This window comes from Spea bombifrons, chromosome 8, assembly GCF_027358695.1.
Source record: "Spea bombifrons isolate aSpeBom1 chromosome 8, aSpeBom1.2.pri, whole genome shotgun sequence".
Classification (NCBI taxonomy): Eukaryota; Metazoa; Chordata; class Amphibia; order Anura; family Pelobatidae; genus Spea; species Spea bombifrons.
Window position 1 is genome coordinate 2681095 of NC_071094.1, and position 23114 is coordinate 2704208.

Sequence of the window (23114 nt, forward strand, 5' to 3'; positions counted from 1 at the left end):
TATCTAAAAAGATCTCCATAATTTGTTCTGCTTTTATTATTATTAATTATTATTATTTGTTATTCCACCTCCCCAATATTTAAGGTGTCCATATAAGGAAAAAGACATGGAGGGGCGGGGCTGGATCCAGAAGTGGGCGGGTCTTCGATAATTGAGCAAGCCTTACCTAAATAGTCACGTTGCGACCCTAGCTTCGCCAGGTGGTCGCATGGGAGAACTGCCACAGACCTCCATTGATCTTACCCCCCCTTGGGGTGGGTCATGGATCAGTGGATCGCCAACTGGCCCATGATCCCCATGGGATAGAGGGGCGGCTACCTGGGACCGAGGGACACCGTCCGAAAACCGTGACTGTTGGAAGGTATATCTGTATAATCAGACTAATCAAGGGGTAACGTTAATCTCTCCCGTAGAACTACAACTCCCATAACCCCCTGGTATATATAAATGTCAGAAGGTCAATCGTATGGCTCAACACATGTTCCGGGGCCCATCTACAGAACATAACAATACAAAAACTGGAATCAAGCTGCCGGACTCGAAAAAACCCAAGTGAATGCATCGTACTTGAATGTATTACTCTATTTATTTGAAATGTGCATTTGCTTAGTCGTCTCTTTAAGAGTGGATTCTAACTACATGGTACAAAACGACGAAACGTCTGCCAAATATAATATATGGAAACTGTTTTACCGTGCGTAATAAAGATATTTTGTGGTCTATTCGAGTCTGGAGGTTATATTCGGAACGCGGGAGACGGAGGTGGTTTTGCCCCTTTACAGATCTCTGGTCTGACCTCATCTAGAGTATTGGGGGACATTTAAACACATGAAGGGGTTAACGAAGGACAGGTGGGAAATTTATTTCAAAGGAGGAGAAAAACTAGATTCAGAGGCTGAGATGGAATGGAAGGAGGTTTTAGTTTACTGAGAGGGTGGTAGATAAGTGGAACAGCCTTCCAGCAGAAGTGGTAGAGGGTAATACAGTGAGGATATTAAACATGCATGGGATAGACATACGGCTCCTGAATCTAAGACGAGACCAACGACTGATTAAGGTTTGAGGCTTTACAGCAGGAGAAACGGGCGACTAGACGGGGGCCGACAGGGGCCAGCACACAGTGTTTCAACTCCGGGGGATCTCAGGGTGAATGGGCAGATTCTCAGTGTTTTTACCCCAATCTCAGTGTCTTGGGGTGATTGGGCAGAATCTCAGTGTTTCTACCCCAACGTTATACCCCCGAACCGACATATTAAATAGTCTGAGATCTTTAAGTTGACTGGGAATATATCGAGAGTGGAACGAATCCAAATCCTCGCTAGAGAGCGTGTTCTAAAAAGGTAACATGTATGTTTGGAAGGAGAGCTGACGCTCATGGTACGGCAGGGACACCGAGCCGTGTTCTGCTTCAGTGCTAACGGCTCGGGGCGGCCCCATTAATAACCCTTTAAAGGAATTTACCTTGAAGTCCCCGTGCCGTCGTATTACCGAGCCTTAGAATATCTTGTCAAGCGGAATTAATCTACGCTTCACTTGGTTGATCTTCAGTGTCGGGAAGAGATCTTTAACGCCAGCGGCTGCCCGAGGGCCCAATGTCAGAAATGGATTGTCCTCCGGTGAAGAGCCCCGGAATATCATCTGTAAATGTTATTAAATTCCCAGCCGCCGTGTAATTGAGCCGTACATTTGATGGACACGAAGGATTGAGAAGATCCAGAGCGATTGCTTCATGTACAGGACACACAAGGCCATGACACAGAAATATTACAGTCCTTGGGCAGCGGAGAGACAATGGGGGGGCGCTCAATTTGGACTTGGATTTTTGGGAAGGCTACAGCAAGAAGGTCCTGGGTGCCATGCCTGGTCCGTTCTTAATATTGGAGCCATGGTGGGCAAGATGGCAATCAAGGATCCCAACATAGTTTGCCAAAGAACCCAAATTAAGATGTTAAAATTATTTATTTAAGTACAAATCAGAGCATTTTTATTCTAGATGAGTTTAACCCCTTAATGACAAAAATGCATTGGTTTCAATGGGTTTAGGGACCGCCCATTGTCCTTAAGGGGTTAAAAGCATTCATTTAGTTGGTTATCGTATTACCCGTAGACATAGACATTGTATCTGTCATAGACGCTTTCATAGAATCTCCCCAACTGCATTGTCTGCAAACACAACAGTCCGCGGGGAGATTCTGTCTATAAGCAGCCGTGGCGGTTATACGAAGATAATACGAGAGCAGCTAGCGCTGCAGACAGCTCCTCGACCTGAGGGTGAAGCGGTCGCCCTCTTCGCGTAGGCGAGTTTCCAACGCAGTGAGCCAAAGGGATGGTCCTCTACTCGGGAAGAAATACCGCGAAGGGTTAATGTGTAGAAGATTTACTTTTCAATGAAGTCAGACGAGGACTGAACTCAATCTTCAGTTCAATCCAACATTCATTGTGCGTAGATGGTGAGGCGGAAAAACGGGGGGAGAAAGCTCCTAATGTCCAATTCCCTGTCCGTCTCCGCTTCTCCAGCTCCTCTTCTCCATCTCCGCTTCTCCAATGGGGGAAACCTCTATGGTGTTTTAAAGAAAGGTTCTTCTTCCCGCCGGGTTCCTCGAGAAGACATCTGTGGTCTTCAGATGTCCAAGAAACACTTAGTATAGATCTTCAGAAGTGTTTGGTTTCCTTCTTTGAACCAGAATAAATAACTTTAGATGGTAATTGCAGAAAGTGTATTAATTGGGGGTATGTCTGTTTTGAAAAAAGGGGCCCGAGTGGCGAGGGTTTCATCTAGCGCCCCGACCACCTTCCAAGAGTCCATTAGGCTGCCAAGATTATAAATCTACGGTGAGACCGAGCAGAGAGCACACCGTGGGACTTATACCATTTGGAGGTCACGTGAAACACATTTAAATCTAGCCTTTAATCATCTTAAAAGTCTTTCTTTCTTGGCAATTTTCGAAATGCATGGAAGTAGATAGCTTGCATTAGCTTGGCCGAGATGAAAGGTGATTTATACGACAAGGTGGTTGGATGGTCACAATTACCCGCCGTTGCTTGACATTAATGTCTAAGAGCACCAGTCGAGGATGAGGCATTTCTTTTCCTACACGGCATAATTTGTGGCCCTTTCTAACGGCAGACATATTTCAACAGCAGACAGTGACTTTCGCCATCGCTCTCCCTCTCGAGTGTTCTTAAGACCACTGGATTGATCTTGACGAGACCGCGGGGAATTCGCAAATGAAATAATGTAGATGTTGGCTTGGTTTTCTTGTGCATTAGAAATAGAATTCTAGGACCTTTTACCGTGTACTTTCTCAAAGACTTCCGCTCAAAAAAGTTTTTTGTTTTTTTTACGGGAGGCGATCTGAAATACCGGGGATGCTGACAGAGCTCATTACGTCGGCGATTAATGGAACCGAGCTCTACGGCTCTCCTATCTAAATCTGCTTCTCCCGTCCATTTGAAGCCATCACTTTTTCATGAAGCACTCTGTGTCAAGAGCGTTTGGATGACCGGTCAAACCCGATGCCACAAGAAGGCTGGTCAACTGAGCACCTGCCTCTAATGTCTTGTGAGAGAGGAGGCACTAAGGTACTCCTTCAGTAAGCCTCACAAGATCATCGACCTTGACTTTCTTGACAACTGTGGCTGAAGGTCCAACAGCCGTCAATCGTGATTCATGGTCGCTTTCTGGGCGATAGATCATTTGTTGTCCTTGAGTTACCTATGGGCCCTTCCAAAGCCATCATTAATTGTATCTCCAAACCAAAGTTATGTTCAAGTCGTAAGTTGCGTTGACCTTGAAACCCAGAACTCCCCACCCCGCTCCACAAAGAGAACGTTTCATAACCGGATAAAGAGAAACAGAACATTCCAATCCATATTTAATAGACACTGGGCGATCTGAAGTTCTGAGCAACTCTCTCTGATGTTCCAATTATTCTTTACAGAACTAAGAAGTCTGCTTATCTATTCTTTGTGATATCATTAGCGTTCATTTATAAGCTGCCAACATGGTAAAAAAAAAAAAAACTAGAGTGTGAAGGACAAGAGGGAGAATAATGTGCAATTAACATTTCTAATTTACCCGGCGAACATTAACTCGCACGGCACAGAGCATGTAACAAGCCGTACGATAGACACTGAGGTTCATCCACAGAGGATTTTATGGTCCGTCACACCATGTTGACAACGACCTCATTCAGTTTAGAGCCAGCCTGGCAAGAGTCCTCTTTTGACCCATGTAACTCCTTCCTTCTGCTTGAGCATAAACTCCCCCCAGCCCTGTGACATTTTGGGTGACTTTCCCAGCTTAAATGCTTTATGGCGATGCTAATGAAGTCCTTTCCTCCATTGACTTTCATTAGTCAGAGAGTCGGGCTGGGTGGTTAAGACTGAGCCATTCTTTTGCTCCCCACAGGCGGTATGATAAGGAGTCGGGGTGTTTGTCTAGTAGATTGGGGATCAGATAACAGAGGGAGAACTCATACAATTATATTATGGGGCAAAAACCATAACTGGTTTAAAAAAGAAAACAGAATATTTTTTAAAACTCTTTTAATGTGATACTAGATTTAAGGCTTGATACGGTTATATATTTTGAACTTAAAACCTTGTCTGCAGATTTCTTAGGCAAAGGGTTAAGTTTTAACTTTATTTTTTTTTTTATTTTTTAAATTAGCGGTTCAGCCGCATAGCCGGCCGGAATGATTCATGGAAGGGGAGTGACAAAGCTCATTAATATGTTTCTTTCAAGTAGAACAAACTAGCATTTACAGACTAGTCACAGAATCTCCTTCCAAATTACAGGCTTCAAACTTTCCAGCTCGGTAGTTTAAACTGCCTGTCAACATTTCTTTTTTCGTACGATTCCTGTAAATAAATATTTTTTTTTTTTTTTAAAAAAAAAGAGAAAAACACAGAAAAACAGCTGTGCGATATGGCTGACGCTTCAAACTGCCGAATAACGTTTCACTTTTTAAAATCTTAATTAAGACACAAAACTCTCCGTTATGTCGTTGTGGCTTCCGGGCTCACAGCGCACCCCGGTGGCATTTCAACGGTATTACAACACAAAGCGGATTTAAACATTTTTAAGGTTCTTCTTGCCTTTTCTGAAACTGTCTGGGCTTTGTTTTGTTTTTTTTCCAAATAGCGCAGTTTTTATGGAAAGATTTTTTTTTAGAAGAAAATAGAACTTCTTCCTTATGCCTTCTTGTGCGATTGCCAGGAGGGGTGTACCTGCGGCGTCCAAAACGCATCCTTCTCACCAAGAATATATGTTTCGTATATTCTTAATCATATCTTTTTGTACAAAAAAACCCCCAACAAAAACTAACTTGTTTTACAATATTGTCTTGAACGTATTTATTTTTAAATATTCCAAGTTTGTAAAAAAAAAATAATTAAAAAAAAATAATAAAGCTGTTGAATATTCTTACTACAGATTTTTATTTATTTTATTTAATGCCCATTAGATCAAATATTGCACGAAGTAACAGCTTGGCCCGCCTACACGTTTGGACGGATGACAAAAGATATTAGCACCTTTTTCAAACGTTTTTCTAACAAGAACAATTATGTGATTTTTACAAAAAAATGTTCTTGGCAGCCTGCGTACAATATCTAAACTCAAAAAATAAGTCGCACATAAATATAAAAAGACAGTATAAAGTCGCGCCCAATTATATTTCATTTTTTTATATATATATATATATAGATCCAAATCATTTTGAAATTAACCGGAATTGTAGAGATTTTCTACACAATAATTCACAAAAAGGGAGGAATCAGGATTATTTAAACTCCAAAATTATTTATATATTTTTAAATATTTTTTTCTACAACAAAAATATAAGATACTAAAAATGTTTTATAATATACAGAACAGCGACAAAAATGTCTTAATCTCAATAATTGTAGCCGAGTTCCAGGACTCCGGATCTGATGAACCGCTTTGAAGATAACCTGGCCTGAGAACGGCCCAGGTGTCTTCATTCATCCACCTTCGATACCAAAGATGACCCACTAAGCTGTGTGACCGGCATTTCGTGGCATCATGTAACCGGTTTTTCGGGTGGGCTCGTAGAGGTCTCCTTCTTGAGTGGGTCTTCAGGATCGTTCTCGGCGCCTTCTACATTGTTCTTTAAAAGAAATTCTACAGCCTCTTCTCCCAGGACACGATGAACCTTCTCCCCTTTGGCAGCCAGGATTTCCTCAATATTCCTAATATTATTAATGGGTACAGTCAATTAATATATTCATGATTATATTAAATAAATATATTTAATTAAAAAAATAATAAAATAAAAATAATGAAAAATAATATAATAATAAAAGTAATAATAATTATTATATTAAACAGAATAAAAAAAAAACCCTGAAATCTGTTGCATTCATTTGAATAAATTACACTAAATATTTAAATACGTGTTTAGTGGGTCACGCTACTGTCCCACCACAAAGCACATCCAGAATTTAACCATAAATCAAAGAGCTGGCATTTTTTTTTTTTTTTACTTACTTTTTTCCTTCCAGATCGGAGAACCACCCGAGGTTATCCGCTATGATATGATGGTTTTTACACCCGGGGCACTTTACGATGACTACTCCATTGTGATAGGCAACTTTAGATATCGTTTTCTTGGATCGTGTCGAACAAACCTGAAAAATAAATATATTGTGAAAATCCTTATTAATATTATTAATTCGGTATTTGAAGGAACGGTAAGAATATCAAACCTCAAAAGCTTGGTCCGAAGACGCAGTTGACTAAATTTCCGAGACCGAGGAAAAAGCTGAAAATCTGGTACACGTGGAAACTAAAAGTAGAACTATATTTTGGAATCCTCAAGAAAATTCTCAAAAACTGGATGCCTAACTTTTTATTATTCAACAGGCTGGGGGAAGCACTTATCCTGCACACCATTCACTTCCTGTTGGCATTTCCATCTGGACAAGTGCAATAACGAAAGTGCACAAAAAAAACGGATTATTTTTTATACCGTGGCCATATTTTCATGTAGATTTGAAAACTTTCCCATAAAGATTAAGAATACATGTTAGTAAACCAATGACAGAGCGGGATAAAGGAATATTTTATCGGCCTCCGTCCTTTACCTACCGATATCTCTGATTATTATAGATTATATAGATTATTATCGATGATTTTATGGATACCGCATACCAGCTCGCAGCCTTTTGTAGAGCATTCAGCCGTTTCTGAAGGGGTTGCCCAGACTCACAAGAGTGTTTAGCCAATGAGAGGTGGCATGTGCAAAATACTTGCATCCCATTGGTTGCGCAGGCTCCTAATTTGTAGCACCGCAGGTGCATCCCTTTTACAGAAATATCCCCACTCCCTGGTTGCCTTGGAAACACCTAGCCAGCAGCAGGGGGCACGGGGGGGGGTACTTACCTTACAGGTATATATAAGATGGTAATGAGTGGACTGGATGTTCCCCAGGGTAGCCCCTTCCTTGGGGCCATTAGGGGTGCAGTAGGTCCTGTGCAGTGGTACCAAGTGGGTAATAGGGGCACACCTACATGATAAGGGTAATAAGGCTGATTTGGGGGTCCACAAGGCATTATGTTCAATGAACCCGCAGCTGCCCCGAACAGCTCGAAATGCCCCAATTACATGAAGATACCCCACTCTGCCCCTCCCCCAGGAGGGTACCCGGGCACTTAAAACCCCAAAGCTCCATGCTTTAGCCAGCAACGCAACCTGCCCGCGACCAGCACCCAGCATGGCTTCAGAGCCGCACTGCGCAGGAGCGGAAACGCGTCACAACAAGGGCGGAAGTGCCGGGAGCCGGGTAGCTGCCATATTTTATGTGGGTGAGAAAATATATTGCAAGCTGTGAATAAAGTTTTGTTTAGGAGTGAGGTAAAACAAAGATTGCGCGGCGTCTGTCTCACCAGGTGTCATGGACTCTGACTACTATTATTCCCAGCCATCTGAGCAATGCTTTCCTGTCAACACCTGTTTAGTAGACATTAGCACCAGCTAAAAGCAGATTTTATAGAAAAAAACGACCCTCTAGTACCCAATATGGAGTGTAGCATGACTCCCATCACCTCAAGCCAGGTAATTAAGTCATTGTCCGCCCAGGCTAGTTGTGTCTGCGCATGATTACGTGAGAGGAACTTGAGGAGTTATACCAGGGCTCAAATATCATTATTTATATAGCGCCATCATGTTCCGTAGCGCTTTACAGTGGAGGAAAGAGAACAAAACGAGTCTTGCATCTCAAAAAGTTGGCAAGAGCCCCCCTTGGACGATCTCACGGTCTGATGTGGCAAGGGTAGAAAGCAACTCCGGATTCTGGAAAGTTCTACGTTTCTACGGAACTTCAGTCCTAAGAAGGGTTAATATTACAAACAACAAGCGGAGGGAGTAAAACTAAAGCTGAGAGGACCAAAGACTGATTGAGGTCATTACAGCAGTAAAAAACAGGCAGACTAGACGGGGGCCGAATGGGGCCGATCTTCCAGCAGGTCCTGGCTTTGGCTCTAGAAATAAGAACCTCCATTTAGTTTAATTTATTTTCCGCTGAAGGCCCCGAGACCAGCGAAACCACATGGCGTGCCCCGCGTCCCCATCACGCTCCGTGTTCTGAGAGTTTCGCTTCTCTGATTTACTTTGTCACCGAAGGCCGGCGTCATTGTTCCCATTTTTGGAGCAAATTCATTTAACAAGCAGGTGAATCACGTCGGTTACAAAGAATGTAAGCAAATTCACGTTCCGTTGACCGCAAGCTACGTTTCCATCAAAAAATCAGAGCAAAATGGGTCCAAAAATGATCCTGCGCTGAGCTTTGGTCTGCTGAGATCTGCCCTCGAGTCGATAAACCCTAAACATGTCAGGAGCTGTTTCAGCATCTGTTCAAATGAGTGAACTCAACCTCCAGTCTGCAGACTAGAAACGTGCGCTTGGATTCGTACGACTTTTAATTTTAACCAAATTTGACAATTTTGTTAGTTTGTACGAATGTCCGAAAATGAGGAGGGACCCCAACGAAGCAGAGAGCTCCGAATTTTCGTTCTTTTCCTTGCTTTTTCACTCCTTCTCATGCTGTCTCCCTCTGTCTCGATGTCTCCATACCTTCTCTGGAGGAACGGGAGAGAGGCTGTCCCCATGGTGGCCACCGAGGCTCCTTTTCTGCGAGGCTAGAATAACGAGGTTGGATTCGCACAGAAACGCTTCTCCAACGCGCAGAGACAGACTCCCCCCAAAGTTTAGCAGAAGTCCTTTAGAATTTCATCAGAACCGAAAGGGCAGGAAACTAAATTTCATGGCCGTAAACAAATGGACCAGAAACCAAACCAAATAATATTAAAACAAAAATACTGACTATTTGGACAAGTCTACTGCAGGCTACCATTCCAGGGTTCTCCAAGGAGAGCTTCACCTGAAGAAGGGAGAATCTTCCCAATACAATGTTTTCTCCTTCTGTGTTAACTTTTGAGCTGAAAAACCTTGATTCCCTCATTAGCCTGGACTCAACCCGAGCAGAGTCTTTGTGAATATGCAATAAAATTACTACATCTTTTTAGAAGGAAGAAGACACCATAAGATTTTTTTTTTTTATTAAGCCCATCTTTACTCAGCCCTTCATGTGAATACTGTGAGTGATCATGAACCCGACCAGAAAGGACCTTCATCCGATACTCGAAGCAGCCCAGGGACGTAAGGATATAAATGTATCTGAGAGATTTATCCATCTATACCTGGTAAGCTAGCTTTTGTTTGAACCTTTTGTTTTTTTGATTAAGCTACCGTATTCATAATGACTAGAAACATTTTCTCATGTGTTTTATTAAGGGTTAATTCCATATAGAAACCCCCAATAAACTCCCTTTATCTGCAGACCTGGAGCCACCATTGCTGCCAGTCATGTGATATTTGGGGTGACTTTCCCGACTCCAACACCACACTGAGCTGATGCTTTATGGCAATGCTAATGAAGTCCGTCCCTCCGTTGACTTCCATTGGTCAGAGTGCGGGGTAATTAAGACTGGTTTAAAATGTTACCTTTTAGTCTCTTCTGTATAGGGACAGCGTTGTAGCTTCAGATAAAAAAAAATAATGTTCAATAGAACAAAACATCAATACTCCCATTGCTAATACTATGGTGAGAAGGTCATTTTAATATAAAGAAGTCTCCTCTGAGACGTTGAAAGCTACATCATCCTCTATGAATGCTAGACTAGGGGCAGATCACCCTATTAGTCCCTAGGAATCTTGCAATTCACTCCAAAATTCTACCCGTTTTACCCCAATACCTCCAACCATTCGCCATGTGATTTAAAGAGTAAGGAGTTCCGAGGCAGGTCGTCGTTGACCATCTGGTCTTCAAAGAGCTTTTGAGTGATACATTATTTTAAAAGAGGACGAGAATGGTGAAGATGATGTCACCAATCCTGTTTACTGTTAGAGGTGGCCGTTCTAGCTGTAGACAATGTGAGACATGAGGACTCCAAACCCTGTATACTAATAAAAAAAAATGGCCCCCTTGTATTTGAGATGAGCAGATCTGAAGAAGTGTCCTGCACCTCCAGGCATTGTCCCGTATTCTCATTCATCCCTATGGCGCCTTCTTGTCTGCCGTATCCAACGAACATCAGCTTTTTCTCACATCTCTAGAGACTTAAAAGAACCTACAATAGCTTATTTTCAAAGTAAAAAAAATGATACGTTCAGGGGCTCGTAAATCTCCCGTGGCTCCATGTTACAAAGTCCATGCTTGTTGAAGACCCGTCCTTTTCCTTCTCATGGACTCGTATCGCTTTCTGTTGAGTCGTTATGTTCTTCCGATTTTAAGGTTTTACCGCTAAAGGCTTTCTTCCTGGGGGGGGGGGGATCAAAAATAATTTTTTATTAAATTGATATTTACCGGTATTTATACAATTTATAGATAAGTCATTCGCATGACGACTTTCCCCAGGTGGTTAATGTTTTACCCTAGGGCATCGTCTATAAATAAGGAGAGGGGTTAACGTGTTCAAGAATGTTCACACGTGAGATGGAATGTTTTTAGAACATTAAAATAAACATTCCTGCAGCTTTAAACCCTGCTCTTCCAACATGGTTTAATTCTTTCAACAGCTCAGTTTTACCTTAAAAAAATAATTTCAAAAGCAGGTCAAAGAAGAATTAAAGGACTTTGTGAAAATAGCTTTGGGGCAGGTAAAGGAGTAAACGCAAAAGTCTGTGAATCTGCAGAATCCCCCCATTCATTGGGATGGGGGGGCATCATTTAAATTTAAAGGGACCTCTCAGCATTGACGTGTATATGATGGCCGGAGCGTCCCTTTAAATATTTTATTTTTTCCGGTTTATATATTTAGGTGTATAATACATTAACGCATCTGCCTCTTAAATCTCATTAATCCCACTTAAAACGTCTTTTAAGAGACCACTGTCTAGAAAGACCACCAACAAGAAATAACCGCTTATTTTGCCTGATACTAAAGTCTCTTTTTTATGTTTTCTAACCGAATTCCGAAATCTGTTATTAAAATACATTTTTTTAATAACATTTTAAATTAATTAAAATGAATTAATTGAAATGAATGTCAAATCATTAAGTTAATTAAAAAATATATATAATATATAGCTACAGCTCACTAAATGGACCACAGATAAGTTCCCAACGCCTTATTATGGGGGCTGTTGTATAAAAATGGACACTTTCCCTTTCAAGTAACTGCAACCCGGAAAAAAACAATTTTCATTGTTATTTATTTTAAACCTGTTTAACCCTTTAATACAAGGCTTATATGTTGTACAGCTCGTCTCTCCCTTTAAATTACGTAGTGAGTGACGACCATAAAATCCATGAACGCGCGGCTAACGAAACAAAGATCGGAATCTGGAAGATTTTCTTACGCATTACCTCCGATTGTTCTCTAAGCTTCTTTTGACCCGACGTCTGTTGATCTGTAGATGAAAGAGAGAAAATGTATAAATACATGTATCAATGCTAAAAAGGAAGCAAAGAAGTTTCAGATATATGATTCTTAATTGGTGCTTTTGCGCCCTCTATGTTATGGTTGATATTCCTGCTTGAATACAGGTGACTCAATTAAGTGTATCTTTAAATAATAAGTCAAGGTTTCCAGAAGACAGGGTATTAGAGGCCTTTGGGCTTTTAAAGGGTTAATATTTCTCAGGGGCAGCTCATTTAGAAAGTTCCCAGGTATGGGATTATGAAATCATCTTTGTAGTTTTACCTTTTGCTCTGATATATCCAGACAGCTTTTACAGTTCTCCACAGGTTTGATTTCCAACTCTGCGTAACAAAAAAGACAGATAGTAACCATAGTAACTATATAATGTTAAGTAACTTTTTGAACACTTTGCGTAGTTTGCCTACAGCTGTAATTTTATTATTCTCCCCAAACGATAATAAGAAAAAAAACTGATGGAATTAAAACTTTTCCGCCTTTCTCTTTTCCCAATCATTCTCAGCCCCATAAAACAGATAAACTGTAGAATCTGCCGGCAGGTCCCCCTCATCCAGCCCCTCAGTCGTTGGTCCCGTCAGGTATTTGGTTGAAAAGCGATACTTACTGTTTTCGTCTTGTGTTTGGTTTTCATCAGGACAGACCTGTATGGTAATCTTTTAGCAGGAAAAGGGGGAAAAAACCCAAGATTTTTAGTTATTTTTGCAACTTAATCTCCAACGCGATGTTAAAAAAAATAGGGTTTTATGGCTTTTAAAGGGACAGGAGCTTTAAGAGTAAAACCACGAGCTTGCCGGAGGCTGCCAATATTCCAAACATAAGTTTAAAGGGACAGTCCAGCCATGTTATAACTGAGGGTCACCTTTTATTTCACCCTCCTTGGAAGAATTCATTAGCCCCAAGCTCTTTGCCTGCTCAGCAATAATCACGTGTGGACACTCACCCTTCCCATAGATTTTTAAAGGGATCTCTTTCCTTTCCGGTGAAATGATGGCCAAAAAATGGGACAAGTGGCTTCAGTGTCTATATGTCAAGTTTTTTTTAAAGAATACATAATAAAGTACTTACTAATATGCATGTATCATTGTGACGATCTTTGGGACAGGGAACGGTCCCTTTAATTTTCCAGTTGCGTCACTATTATTGCACGCGGATTCTATACATTAAATCAAAACATGCTTGGGCCACACAGGCATCATGTGAATTCGCTCCACCAGTTTATTCTGGAGACGTAAGTTTTACCCACATGCCCATTGTACAGCGCTGCGGAATATGACAGCGCTATACAAATCATTAAATAATAGCGTTCTCTGGCTTCATTGTCTTAATTCCTTGCTGTCATTTTAACTGCATTTTGTTTTTTAAACCAAAATGACGTTTCCATTTAGAAATACTCATTTTGCTTAAAAGAACAGAAACTCTCCATATAATACATTGTAGCAAACTCATGGCTTCCGTGGGGTTTGGTGGTATACCTACCTCCTGTGAACTACGTGAAGAAATATCATCCATATCAGAAGACTGAAAAGAAAAAAAGAAGATAAAGATCGGTTATTTGTTGGACAAATATGGGCAGGGACACTTTAGGAATCCTAGGCCCCCTACACCATGAAAACCACCCATCTCTATATGAGATTCCATTGGAGTTGGCATTCCCACCCGGGGACTGGCAGATCCGAACTTACGGTTCTGTTAGAATTTGGAACCTTACTGCATTCCGTGTCCCCTACCTGCACCAATGACTCCATTCTTTTCAGCTTGGTCTCCACGGCCAATAGTTTCCCATCACTTCTAATAAGTTGTATCTGGAGGTCGTCACATTTCTCCCCGAGTTCTCGGATCTGTCTTCGGTACACGTCCTTATCCATTAGGCTTTTGGAATAATGCTTGTGGAAGTCTTCCCTCGTAGCTATGGCCTGCAGCATAGAACGACAAACCTGCATGTTACTCTATGCTCATATCTACTAATGGATGCTCAGGAACCTTGTTGCCCGGAGGAAGATAACCTTTGACCTTCCAAATTTACTACCTACATCATGTAGAAATGTGAGGCCTCGGTGTGGGCCATGGCTGGTCATTTAGAACCATTGGTGGAATTTTCATGGTCAACTTAGAGAACTTGGTGAGGATAGCATTCATTTATACCCAACAACTCCATTGGTCCATAAAAAATGGCAACCAGCTCATTCCGTGTCCCTCACCTGGTCTCGTTCGATGCACACTTCTTCCATCTGTTGTAAAATGGCCTCAATGCGTTCTTTGTACATCTTGGAGTCGTTTTTCAAGGTGGTACACTGCAGCTCCAATACTTCCTTCTCTTCCAAGTACTAGAAGATTGAACATTACGATTAGTAAAGAGGTCTGTCTCTACAGGGCAAACCTAAGGCAGACCTAGAAGCTCAAAGCAGAGTTACCGCCAGCAGGATAGTCCAGAAAGAGTCCAGAGCCCGGAGTGGAACAGTAAAAGCTACAGCGGAAAAGGGAGCACCATACACTCACCCTGTCACGTAGGTCTTCGGCCTGTCGAAGGGTCATTCTGAGGGTGTACATTTTGTTCACCATATCCTGATACTGCTCCAAGGCCTGTCTACGCTCATTTTCTAGGGTATGGATGTACATTTTTGTCTTCTCTCCCGTTACTTCCTTGGATACTTTCTATCACAGCAAAATGCAAACGTTCCCCAATCAGAAACTTTTTTTAATATCACATTTGGAAATAGTTGTCCAGCGTAAGCAGTGGAGGGCTTACGTTTTGGGGAGTGTCCTTACTGAAGAAACGAGAACTTTTATTTAAGTGGAATACGGGTGGCCATGTTGTTTTGAGATCTTAGTCTACCGTTTTTTAGTCTACAGTTTTGGGGCGTTTAGTCTTGAATCAGGAATGGTAGTAACATTGTTTCTAAAGTAACAAAAGTAAAGTGTTTACCATGTAAACCAAAGTGAAGAATACGTACTTGCGTGGGGTTCTCCAGCTCTAGAATTTTGGCTTTGAGGAGCCTGTTCTCCCTCTCCAGCTCGTCAATATGGTCTGGGCTTGGCCGTTTCTCAATTGCGTTCTTTAACTTGCTGGTCTGTCTCCTCTCCAGCTGACAGTCATCCTCTGCTCTCATGAGATTGTGTTTCAACTTCTCTATCTGTGGAAAAGGAGTTTTTTTGTCCCAGATTACTTTGATACTCAAGGACTTGGAGTGGAAATTAACTTGGTAGCACCTGGGTCAAGTATGGAGTCCTTTTTGAAGCGGCCATTGGGACAAAGCTTAAAGAAGCTATGATATTGATGATGTTCTTCATGTATTGTATGTCTATTTTCGCTCTATGTGTTATTAAAATGATGGACACACGTTGACAGAGGAAAAGCACTAAGTTACCTCAAGTTGTAGGTCTCGATTCTTCATCAGCGCGGAATTCTTCTCTTCGCTTTGACTCGCGAACCTCATGGCCAGGTCGTAGTTCTCATCTTTGCATTTTTTCAGCTCTTTGCTGAAGTTGTCTCTCTCCTCCTTCATCTTCTGGACTCGTTCTTGGTGCTTCTTCAGCTCGCTGTCTTTCAACTGCATCTGCCGGATGGTGTCCTCCTTCTCACAGAGCAACATGTTCAGCTTCTTGTAATTCTGTCTCTCCTCCTGGATGACCTGCTGAAGCTTCAACATCTCGTTCATGAGAAGCTGCGTCAGGCTGGACTCTCCGGCCGTGTCTACATATGAATATATATATATATATATATATATATATATATATATATATATATATATATATATATATATATATATAAAAAAGTAAATATTTCCATGTTGGATAATTCCTCATAAAAGGCCATTGGCCAGTAATACATGGGGCAGTCATGGAATGTTAATGGAAAAGTATCACTTTGTTACAAGGGAGTTACATTATTTATTTTTCACTTAAATATGAATTAAAATCGCCGAAAAACAACGTGTACGGGAAAGATGTCCGGACGTTACCGATAATCATGGAGAAGACGCGACTTGGCTCGTTTCCGGTTATCTTCTTGTACAGGTTAGGATAGTATAATTCTAGACTTTCTAAGAACGCGTTGTATCCTTTACAGCCGGTCTTCTGAAGAATGTCTAGAAGTACACCTGCAATGGGGAAGTTAAGCAAAGTGTTAGAATGTGTGAGTGGAAGGTTCTTCAACATTCTATTTTCAATGACCCATCATAAAGATTCAAGGTTACGGACTGCTAATTACTGACAGCATAAGGTTTCGATAGCGTCCGTCGTGGAGATGGTGGTCCAATAGTCTACTAGATGTTGTGCGGCAGAGGAGTTCTACCAGTTCCCTGAATATTTATTGGAATAACGATTCCAACAAATCATAATTTTGGTTGTTTCGTGTTGCCTCGGGCCAAAGGGTATCCAGAAGTATCACCAGCAGCCAGACCTGCTCCATGAGACTCACCCACTTTCCTCTTTCGGATGACAAGGTTGGGGTCGTTGAAAACCTGTTCCTCATCGTCGCTGTTCAAGACCCGGCACTGGCGGAGATACGGCGTGATCCTGTTGGGATCTATGATGGAAATGAGCTTGACTCGATAATGCTCTAGCTTGCTCCAGCATCCTTCATCTTCATCCTCCGACATGATGGACTAAAACGGATCTAACCTGAAATAAAAAATATCTGATTATATCTTTTTGTGAAGCTTTCAACCTATAGGATTATTGATTTTTGTTGTACCCATAGAACAAAAACAAAAACGGTAACATATTAGTTAACGCATGAGTCGCGATGGCCTCGCCATTTGAGATATCAGCGTCAAAGTCTTTTGAGCTGTCGTAGATTTGGGTTGAAATGTTGTAGAATTTGGAGTTTCTTCTGACAGTTTTGGTTGGCTGAACGAACTCCTACCCCTAGGGGGTGACGCGTCTCTGGTATACCAATTTGCTGGTGGGGGGGAGGGGCAAATGCGTATGGGGGATTCTGTAGAAAGGGGGTCACCATGTAAATATAAAGGGACCTCAATGCTTTATTATGGAGTGTATACAACGGCTAGAATGTCCCTTTAATGTTTAATATAAATATTTTAACGATGGGGGGGGCAATAACATGCATTTAATTTCTAAATTTCCTTGGCGGATCTACCGTGAAAGATCTGTGACCTTCATCAGGGTTCGCTTGTCTCATGGGTAGTGGGTGGCTGGCAGCTGAGGAATTTGGGTGTTCCTGTCACACCTTAAGGGTGGCAAATAACTCCTTACAGCTGGAACTTTATTTAATGTACGGTAAACCACATCGTTTCCCAATGCTTCCAAATTGAAGGGTGCGGCGTACAATCCGGGATAACCCATAATCAACCCGGCACGGCGTACAGGATTAGCATTTGAACTCAACGCTGCTTATTTTACCTTAGAAAAGAAAACCGAAACCATGGAGGATTTCATCCCAAACAGGTTATTTGAGTCTTTTCAAAGTTTCCAGAAAATCATAAAAAAAAAAAAAAAAATAATAATACGTATTTTGTAGCTCGTCTGTTGCAAGGGTTAAATGACGCTCTCTGCGATTGCATATTACATTACGTCGCATTTATTAATAGAGCTCCAGCGGATTCCTCGGCGCTGTTACAATAGGGAGAGTGAAAAAAAAATGTGAAAAGAGTGAAAAAGAAAATATAATTTAAATAAGATATATATATATTATATTATGGATTGTATTCCTAAAAATAGAGAAGAATATTATAAAACCAAAAGAGGAACCGTAACAGCGATGGTGGATATTTAAGGTTTCCGTCTGCTGAGCTGTTTTTTTTTTTCCGTTGGGCCATCGTCGTCGGAACTTAGAATTGGTTGCACAACTTGGAATAATGGCTTAGACGCAATTGTTTTGGGGTCCGAGCGGCGGGGGTGGGGAGAAATATGTACTTTTGGATAATGAGCTCCATGGCAGCTAAAATTATAGGAATTTGACAAAAATAATGCCGAAATATTAAGATTTTTAAAGAACCTTTAACAAAATGAAATTGGTTTAAACAGGAGTTAACTTTAACAAGCTGTGGCTGCGGGTCTAAAAGAATGGAAACGGCAATATATCATTTAACGTTCCGACCCGTAGGAAACATTAAAGGCCTGATAGAAAGCACCTTGGCCACCTCTGCTGGGAGGATATTCCATGCTAACAGTTCTGACCCCATTCTATAATAAAACACCCCTGAAGAAAAAAGGTTTATATATATAAAGTAGAAAATAAAATCTGAAAATGGCTGAAAACTTTGAAATGAAATAAGTTTAGAAAGTTAATTATATTATCATTATTATTATTTCTATTATTATTATTTTGTTCCAGGAAGTACCCGACGAGCGACAAAGTAAATGAGATGAAATGAGTCAGTGTGTGATTTCGTGGGTAATTTCTGTGGTGAGCGACCGCCCGGTTACTTGGCGCTCAACCAAGTGGACTTAGGCAGCGGTCGTCCAGAAAGAAAGAGATTAGAGATAATTATTAATACCCAGACAGTGGCAGAAAAAAATTATTTACCACTCTTGCCCGTCGTATTTTAATCACTTTTTGAAATTCTTCAAGGGAGCTTTCCGGAACCCCTGCTGTGTTTGCCTGTACCGCTTCCATCGGGAGTCTGTTGTACCCCCACCTCTTTACTAAAAAGGTTCATTCTTGGAATTGATTTGATGTCTTTATTCCGATCTGAGTTTTTAAACTAATATAAACCTACAACGTGCCGGCAGATCGGCCCCATTCGGCCCCCGTCTAGTCGCCCGTTTCTCCTGCTGTAAAGACTCAAACCTTAATCAGTCGTTGGTCTCGTCTTAGATTCAGGAGCCGTATGTCTATCCCATGCATGTTTAATACCCTCACTGTATTAGCCTCTACCACCTCTGCTGGGAGGCTGTTCCACCCCTCTACCACCCTCTCAATAAAGTAAACAAAAAAGCCTCCTTTTGTCAGAAGAACTTTCAACTTAATATCACTTCTCAAACTTTTACAACAGTCATGTTACGTAATGACTTGCTCACCTGCTTGGCAGTCAAAAGGTTAAATACACACGTGAAATATTTCATCCTTAAGCTACATTTTCAACAATCTAAAAATATTTTGAAGAAATAACTCTCGTTTATTTATTTATTTTACTAAAAAAAAATATAATAAAATAATAATATAATATAATAATAATATATTTTTAATTATTACTTTACTAATTAAACCCATTAAAATAATAATAAAAATAGAAAATAAAATTCCATATTTTTGACGACGCGTTTCGTTCCCCGGAGCTAAGGTTTACTGATCCAGATGTTTTATTTTCATAACATAGAATGTTACATTTTTTCAGAAAATAAGCAGTTTACGTTTATAAATAAAACTACCAATCACGGGGAATTATTCTGCCCACTTGCCCTAGGAGGGCACAAGGTTGCCCCACTATGGCTAATACCACACTGTAAAAAATTAGACAGACCTGGAAAGGGATTTGAGACAGAATGAGACAGCTCACAGGAGATTTAATCATTTGACCAAAAAATCTACTGGGAATAAATTATTATTTGTAGATTATTCGGATCTTACTTCTGATTCCACGGTTAATAAAAATAATAAGAGAAACGTACCTTTGGACGAGCGGCGGGCCTCCGAACTCCGGCTCGGCGTGTGTGAGTGATTTAAAAGGAGTGGCAGGAGCGAGTGTTGGCTTGCCGAGTGGGGCGAGTGTCTGCATGTAAATGACTTCCTTGTCTGCGGAACGAGCCGTTCATAGAGCGGCGGCGGCTGGAATCTTGGCGAAGCGCTCCGTTTCCTGAAACGGCAGCCCTTCGGTGGCCGATAGCCTCCGAGACAGACAGGGACGGGGTCCGGCGGGTACACCGCTAGGAATAACCGCACATTATTATAAAAAAGCCGAAGAACCGGCTCTTTAATCCCATGTCGTAAAAACCGACAATTTTATTGTAGGGTAAAGTTCAATTGTTTTTGGACGGAATCTCCAAGAAGCTTTTTGTTTACATATTATATTATTATTATATAACATGCTATATATATATATATATATATATATATTATCCATACCTAGTCTCTTGAGATATTAACCCTTTAGTAGCCCATTGCAAATGTGTTACACAAATGGCTCTAATACCGGCCGCCATGGAAACCATGCCTATTTTTCATTATTTAAGGATACACTTAATTGAGTCACCTGCATATACGTGTGTGTGTGTGTGTGTATATATATATATAATGTGTGTGTGTATATATATATATATATATATAATGTGTGTGTGTGTGTATATATATATATAATGTGTGTGTGTGTGTATATATATATATATATATATATAGTTATATATATAACTATATATATAGTACATTTTATAATTGGGAAAACTTACAAGAATTAGAGAACTATATATATATATATATATATATATATATTTTTTTTTTTTTCTTTTTTATATATTTATATATATATATGTGTGTGTGTGTGTGTGTGTGTGTGTGTGTGTATATATACATATGTATGTATATATATGAGTGTGTATGTGTGTATTAACAAGGGCTTTAGAAGAACACTTCTTGGTGTCTCCATCGCATTTTAAGTGAATTACGTTAGAATAAAGAGCAATTAGCGTGAAAATAATAATGTTGAATAATAAGAATAAAATACTAATAAATAATAAATAATGTTTTGAGAGGTGAGAATTCTCCCTGTTATACGGTCCTAGCCTTTCTGCGCATGCGCTAAGTGAATGTTTCCGCCGTGCGTAGAATTCGTGGCTAAAGGTCGCAAAGTGTTCGGTGGTTGAGGTTTTTTTTATAGCTTCACTGCAATAAACGATCGGCGGATATTAAACGAGCTCCGGATTTAGCGCGCGTCCTACGTTACGGTGACGCGGTATAATTATCCCCTTTGGGTTTTTTCACGTGTAACTAGTTTTGCTTGTTGGTACTTTTTCACTGGTTTCATTGGTAATAAATACGTCTTCACGCGTCGGGGTTTTTTCCCCCATTTTATCAAACTTTCAAAAAAAAATCCATAATTTATTTTTCGAATTGATTTACGTTGAAGGTTCCAATTCTGCACCTTTCGGGATGAAAGTAACAAGAGCCAGAAAAGAGAGTACGTGAACGTTTCTGTAGGATTTCTCAGGTCTCTGTGACCCCGTCACACTTTTTCTACGCGCCGCTGAAAAGGAATCTGCTGACTCTTATCACGGCTTATCACAACGCATCAGTGTCAGGCCCGTTACGGTAAAAGGAGGTTATTCGTCTTCTAACTTGTTCTTCAAGTCAGGTGATTGTTGAAAGACGTTTTCTTTTACTGTCGAGGTTTATCCTCGCTGGCTGTAGGCATGGGTACACTTTGGGTTCACGTTCATGGAGATAGAGATTAAGATCTAGGATCAACAGAGAGTCTTGTGTTGATTTAGAAGAGGTGGTTCTTCTTCCATACAAACACATTGTCCTCCTCCTTAGCCGTTCATTGTTATGGCGCCGAGTTGGCAATGGACTTGTTCCGGTGGTCTCCACCGAGTTGGCCGGCGGCCATTGAGCGACTCGCTTCTTCGCAAAAACGAAGGCGGACTGCGGGTTCGATCTTAATTAAAGCCAAATTAGCTCAAGAGGACTCTGCTTCCAAAGTGACTTCTGTATTCATGGAAATCCTACTGTCAGTTGAGCTGAAAAAGCGCTTGCAAAATCAGCTCTCAGACCTTTCGAAGGAGGCAAGTCGAGCTGGAGCACCAGCAAACCGAGTAGGGGTGATGGACTCAACCAACAAACGAGCCGCGCACACCGATGGACTACTCACAATACGCGACTCCAATACAACCCACTCAACGCAACGATAGCCCGAGTGTGGAGGTGGTCTCGTCGAATGGCTTCAAATGAAGTCAGTGCTCCTTTAAAGAGACAGCGTGCGCTATTATCACAGCAACAATTGTCTTACGTAACCGTGTTTATGTTTAATGCCATCTGCGGTATAAATATGGGATCACATGGCATGTTACATCACCTGTGATGCAATTGGTGCCAGGTTCCGATCTTCAAGAGGCTTCCAGGTCGTGAGAACTAACCTTACGAAGAGCGGAGGATCGCGGGTAGGGGAGTACTCGCGTGAAACAACAAAATACATGATAAACCTACAATTTACGAGACATTATATATATATATATTCTAGATTGTAAGCTTGCGAGCCGGGCTCTCTCCACCAAATGTATCGGTTCGTCTCAGTCTGTCAATTCTTGTCTTGTCATATCCCTTGAATTTATGGATTGTATTAAGCGCTGCGTAAACTGTTGGCGCTATATAAATAAAAGATAATAATAATATATATATTCCTTACCCGCGTAGTACAAAGACTGAAGGGTATAAGAGTAAGGAGCTTCTCTTCTAGGGCTTCCTGCTTCCAGGTGACGTTCAGACTGAATACAGGACTGACTCCCTTTTCACATAAGCCCCGACGTAGACAATTCTTTCACTGTCTAGACGATGATTTGCTTTGTAAGTGAGGAGGAAGCTACGTGTGTTTGCCTACAAGAAGCCGCATTTCCTAAACCACGTTTCATGCGAGAATGTGGAATTCCTTCCCCCGCACCAAAACGAAACCTCGGACAGGAAGTACAGGGACTTTGTTGAAAACCTTAATTTGGATATCCTAGTGAAGGTTGAATATATTTGGACCAAAAAAGAAAGGATAACGGGGAGGAATAACAATGCAGATCATGAGAACAGGATTTTAAGATCCTGGTGAGGACAATCATACGGACCAAAAGAGAAATCAGAACTTAAGGGGGAGGAATAATCACACGGATCCTGAGAAAAGGGGTTCTAAAACACTTATTTTAACATTTAAATACAATTATATAATACATAATAATTACTATAAATAGTAAATAATAAACTATTTTATCTACAGACCTCATCGGGGGTTATTATTTTAGGTCCAAATCATTTCCTGTATTTAAAAAAAAAAAAATCTAAATTAAAAAGAAAAAAAATTCTGAAATAGGTAACAAAAACACAGGTTGCGTCATAACAAAAAAAAAAAAATAGATCAAATCTTTTAATGAATAAACCATCCGAGTTTCAGGTATGAAAACAGACAATGCCGTCGCCGGGTTACATTGTAACATCATCAGCGGTACTTAAATACAGAATTCTGTTATAAAGTCAAAAAGAACACAGAAATGATACA

General features: G+C 40.8%; 2 protein-coding genes across 2 annotated transcripts; both read right to left on the minus strand.

Annotated features, from left to right (window-relative positions):
- Positions 1-5749: 5749 nt before the first annotated feature.
- Positions 5750-7744, minus strand: DNLZ (DNL-type zinc finger). The gene is made up of 3 exons (XM_053473491.1): positions 7409-7744; positions 6515-6654; positions 5750-6216 (listed from the first exon to the last, which is right to left on the minus strand). Exons 1-3 carry the CDS (start codon positions 7739-7741, stop codon positions 6048-6050), a joined length of 642 nt encoding a protein of 213 aa, XP_053329466.1. The 5' UTR covers positions 7742-7744; the 3' UTR covers positions 5750-6047.
- A 2658-nt stretch (positions 7745-10402) lies between these two features.
- CARD9 (caspase recruitment domain family member 9) lies at positions 10403-19634 on the minus strand. The gene is made up of 13 exons (XM_053473370.1): positions 19537-19634; positions 16382-16584; positions 15924-16061; positions 15330-15655; positions 14916-15095; positions 14461-14616; positions 14163-14288; positions 13692-13877; positions 13441-13482; positions 12569-12617; positions 12229-12287; positions 11892-11935; positions 10403-10841 (listed from the first exon to the last, which is right to left on the minus strand). The coding sequence occupies exons 2-13, from the start codon at positions 16560-16562 to the stop codon at positions 10766-10768; spliced, it is 1563 nt and encodes a 520-aa protein (XP_053329345.1). The 5' UTR covers positions 16563-16584; positions 19537-19634; the 3' UTR covers positions 10403-10765.
- Positions 19635-23114: the final 3480 nt, after the last annotated feature.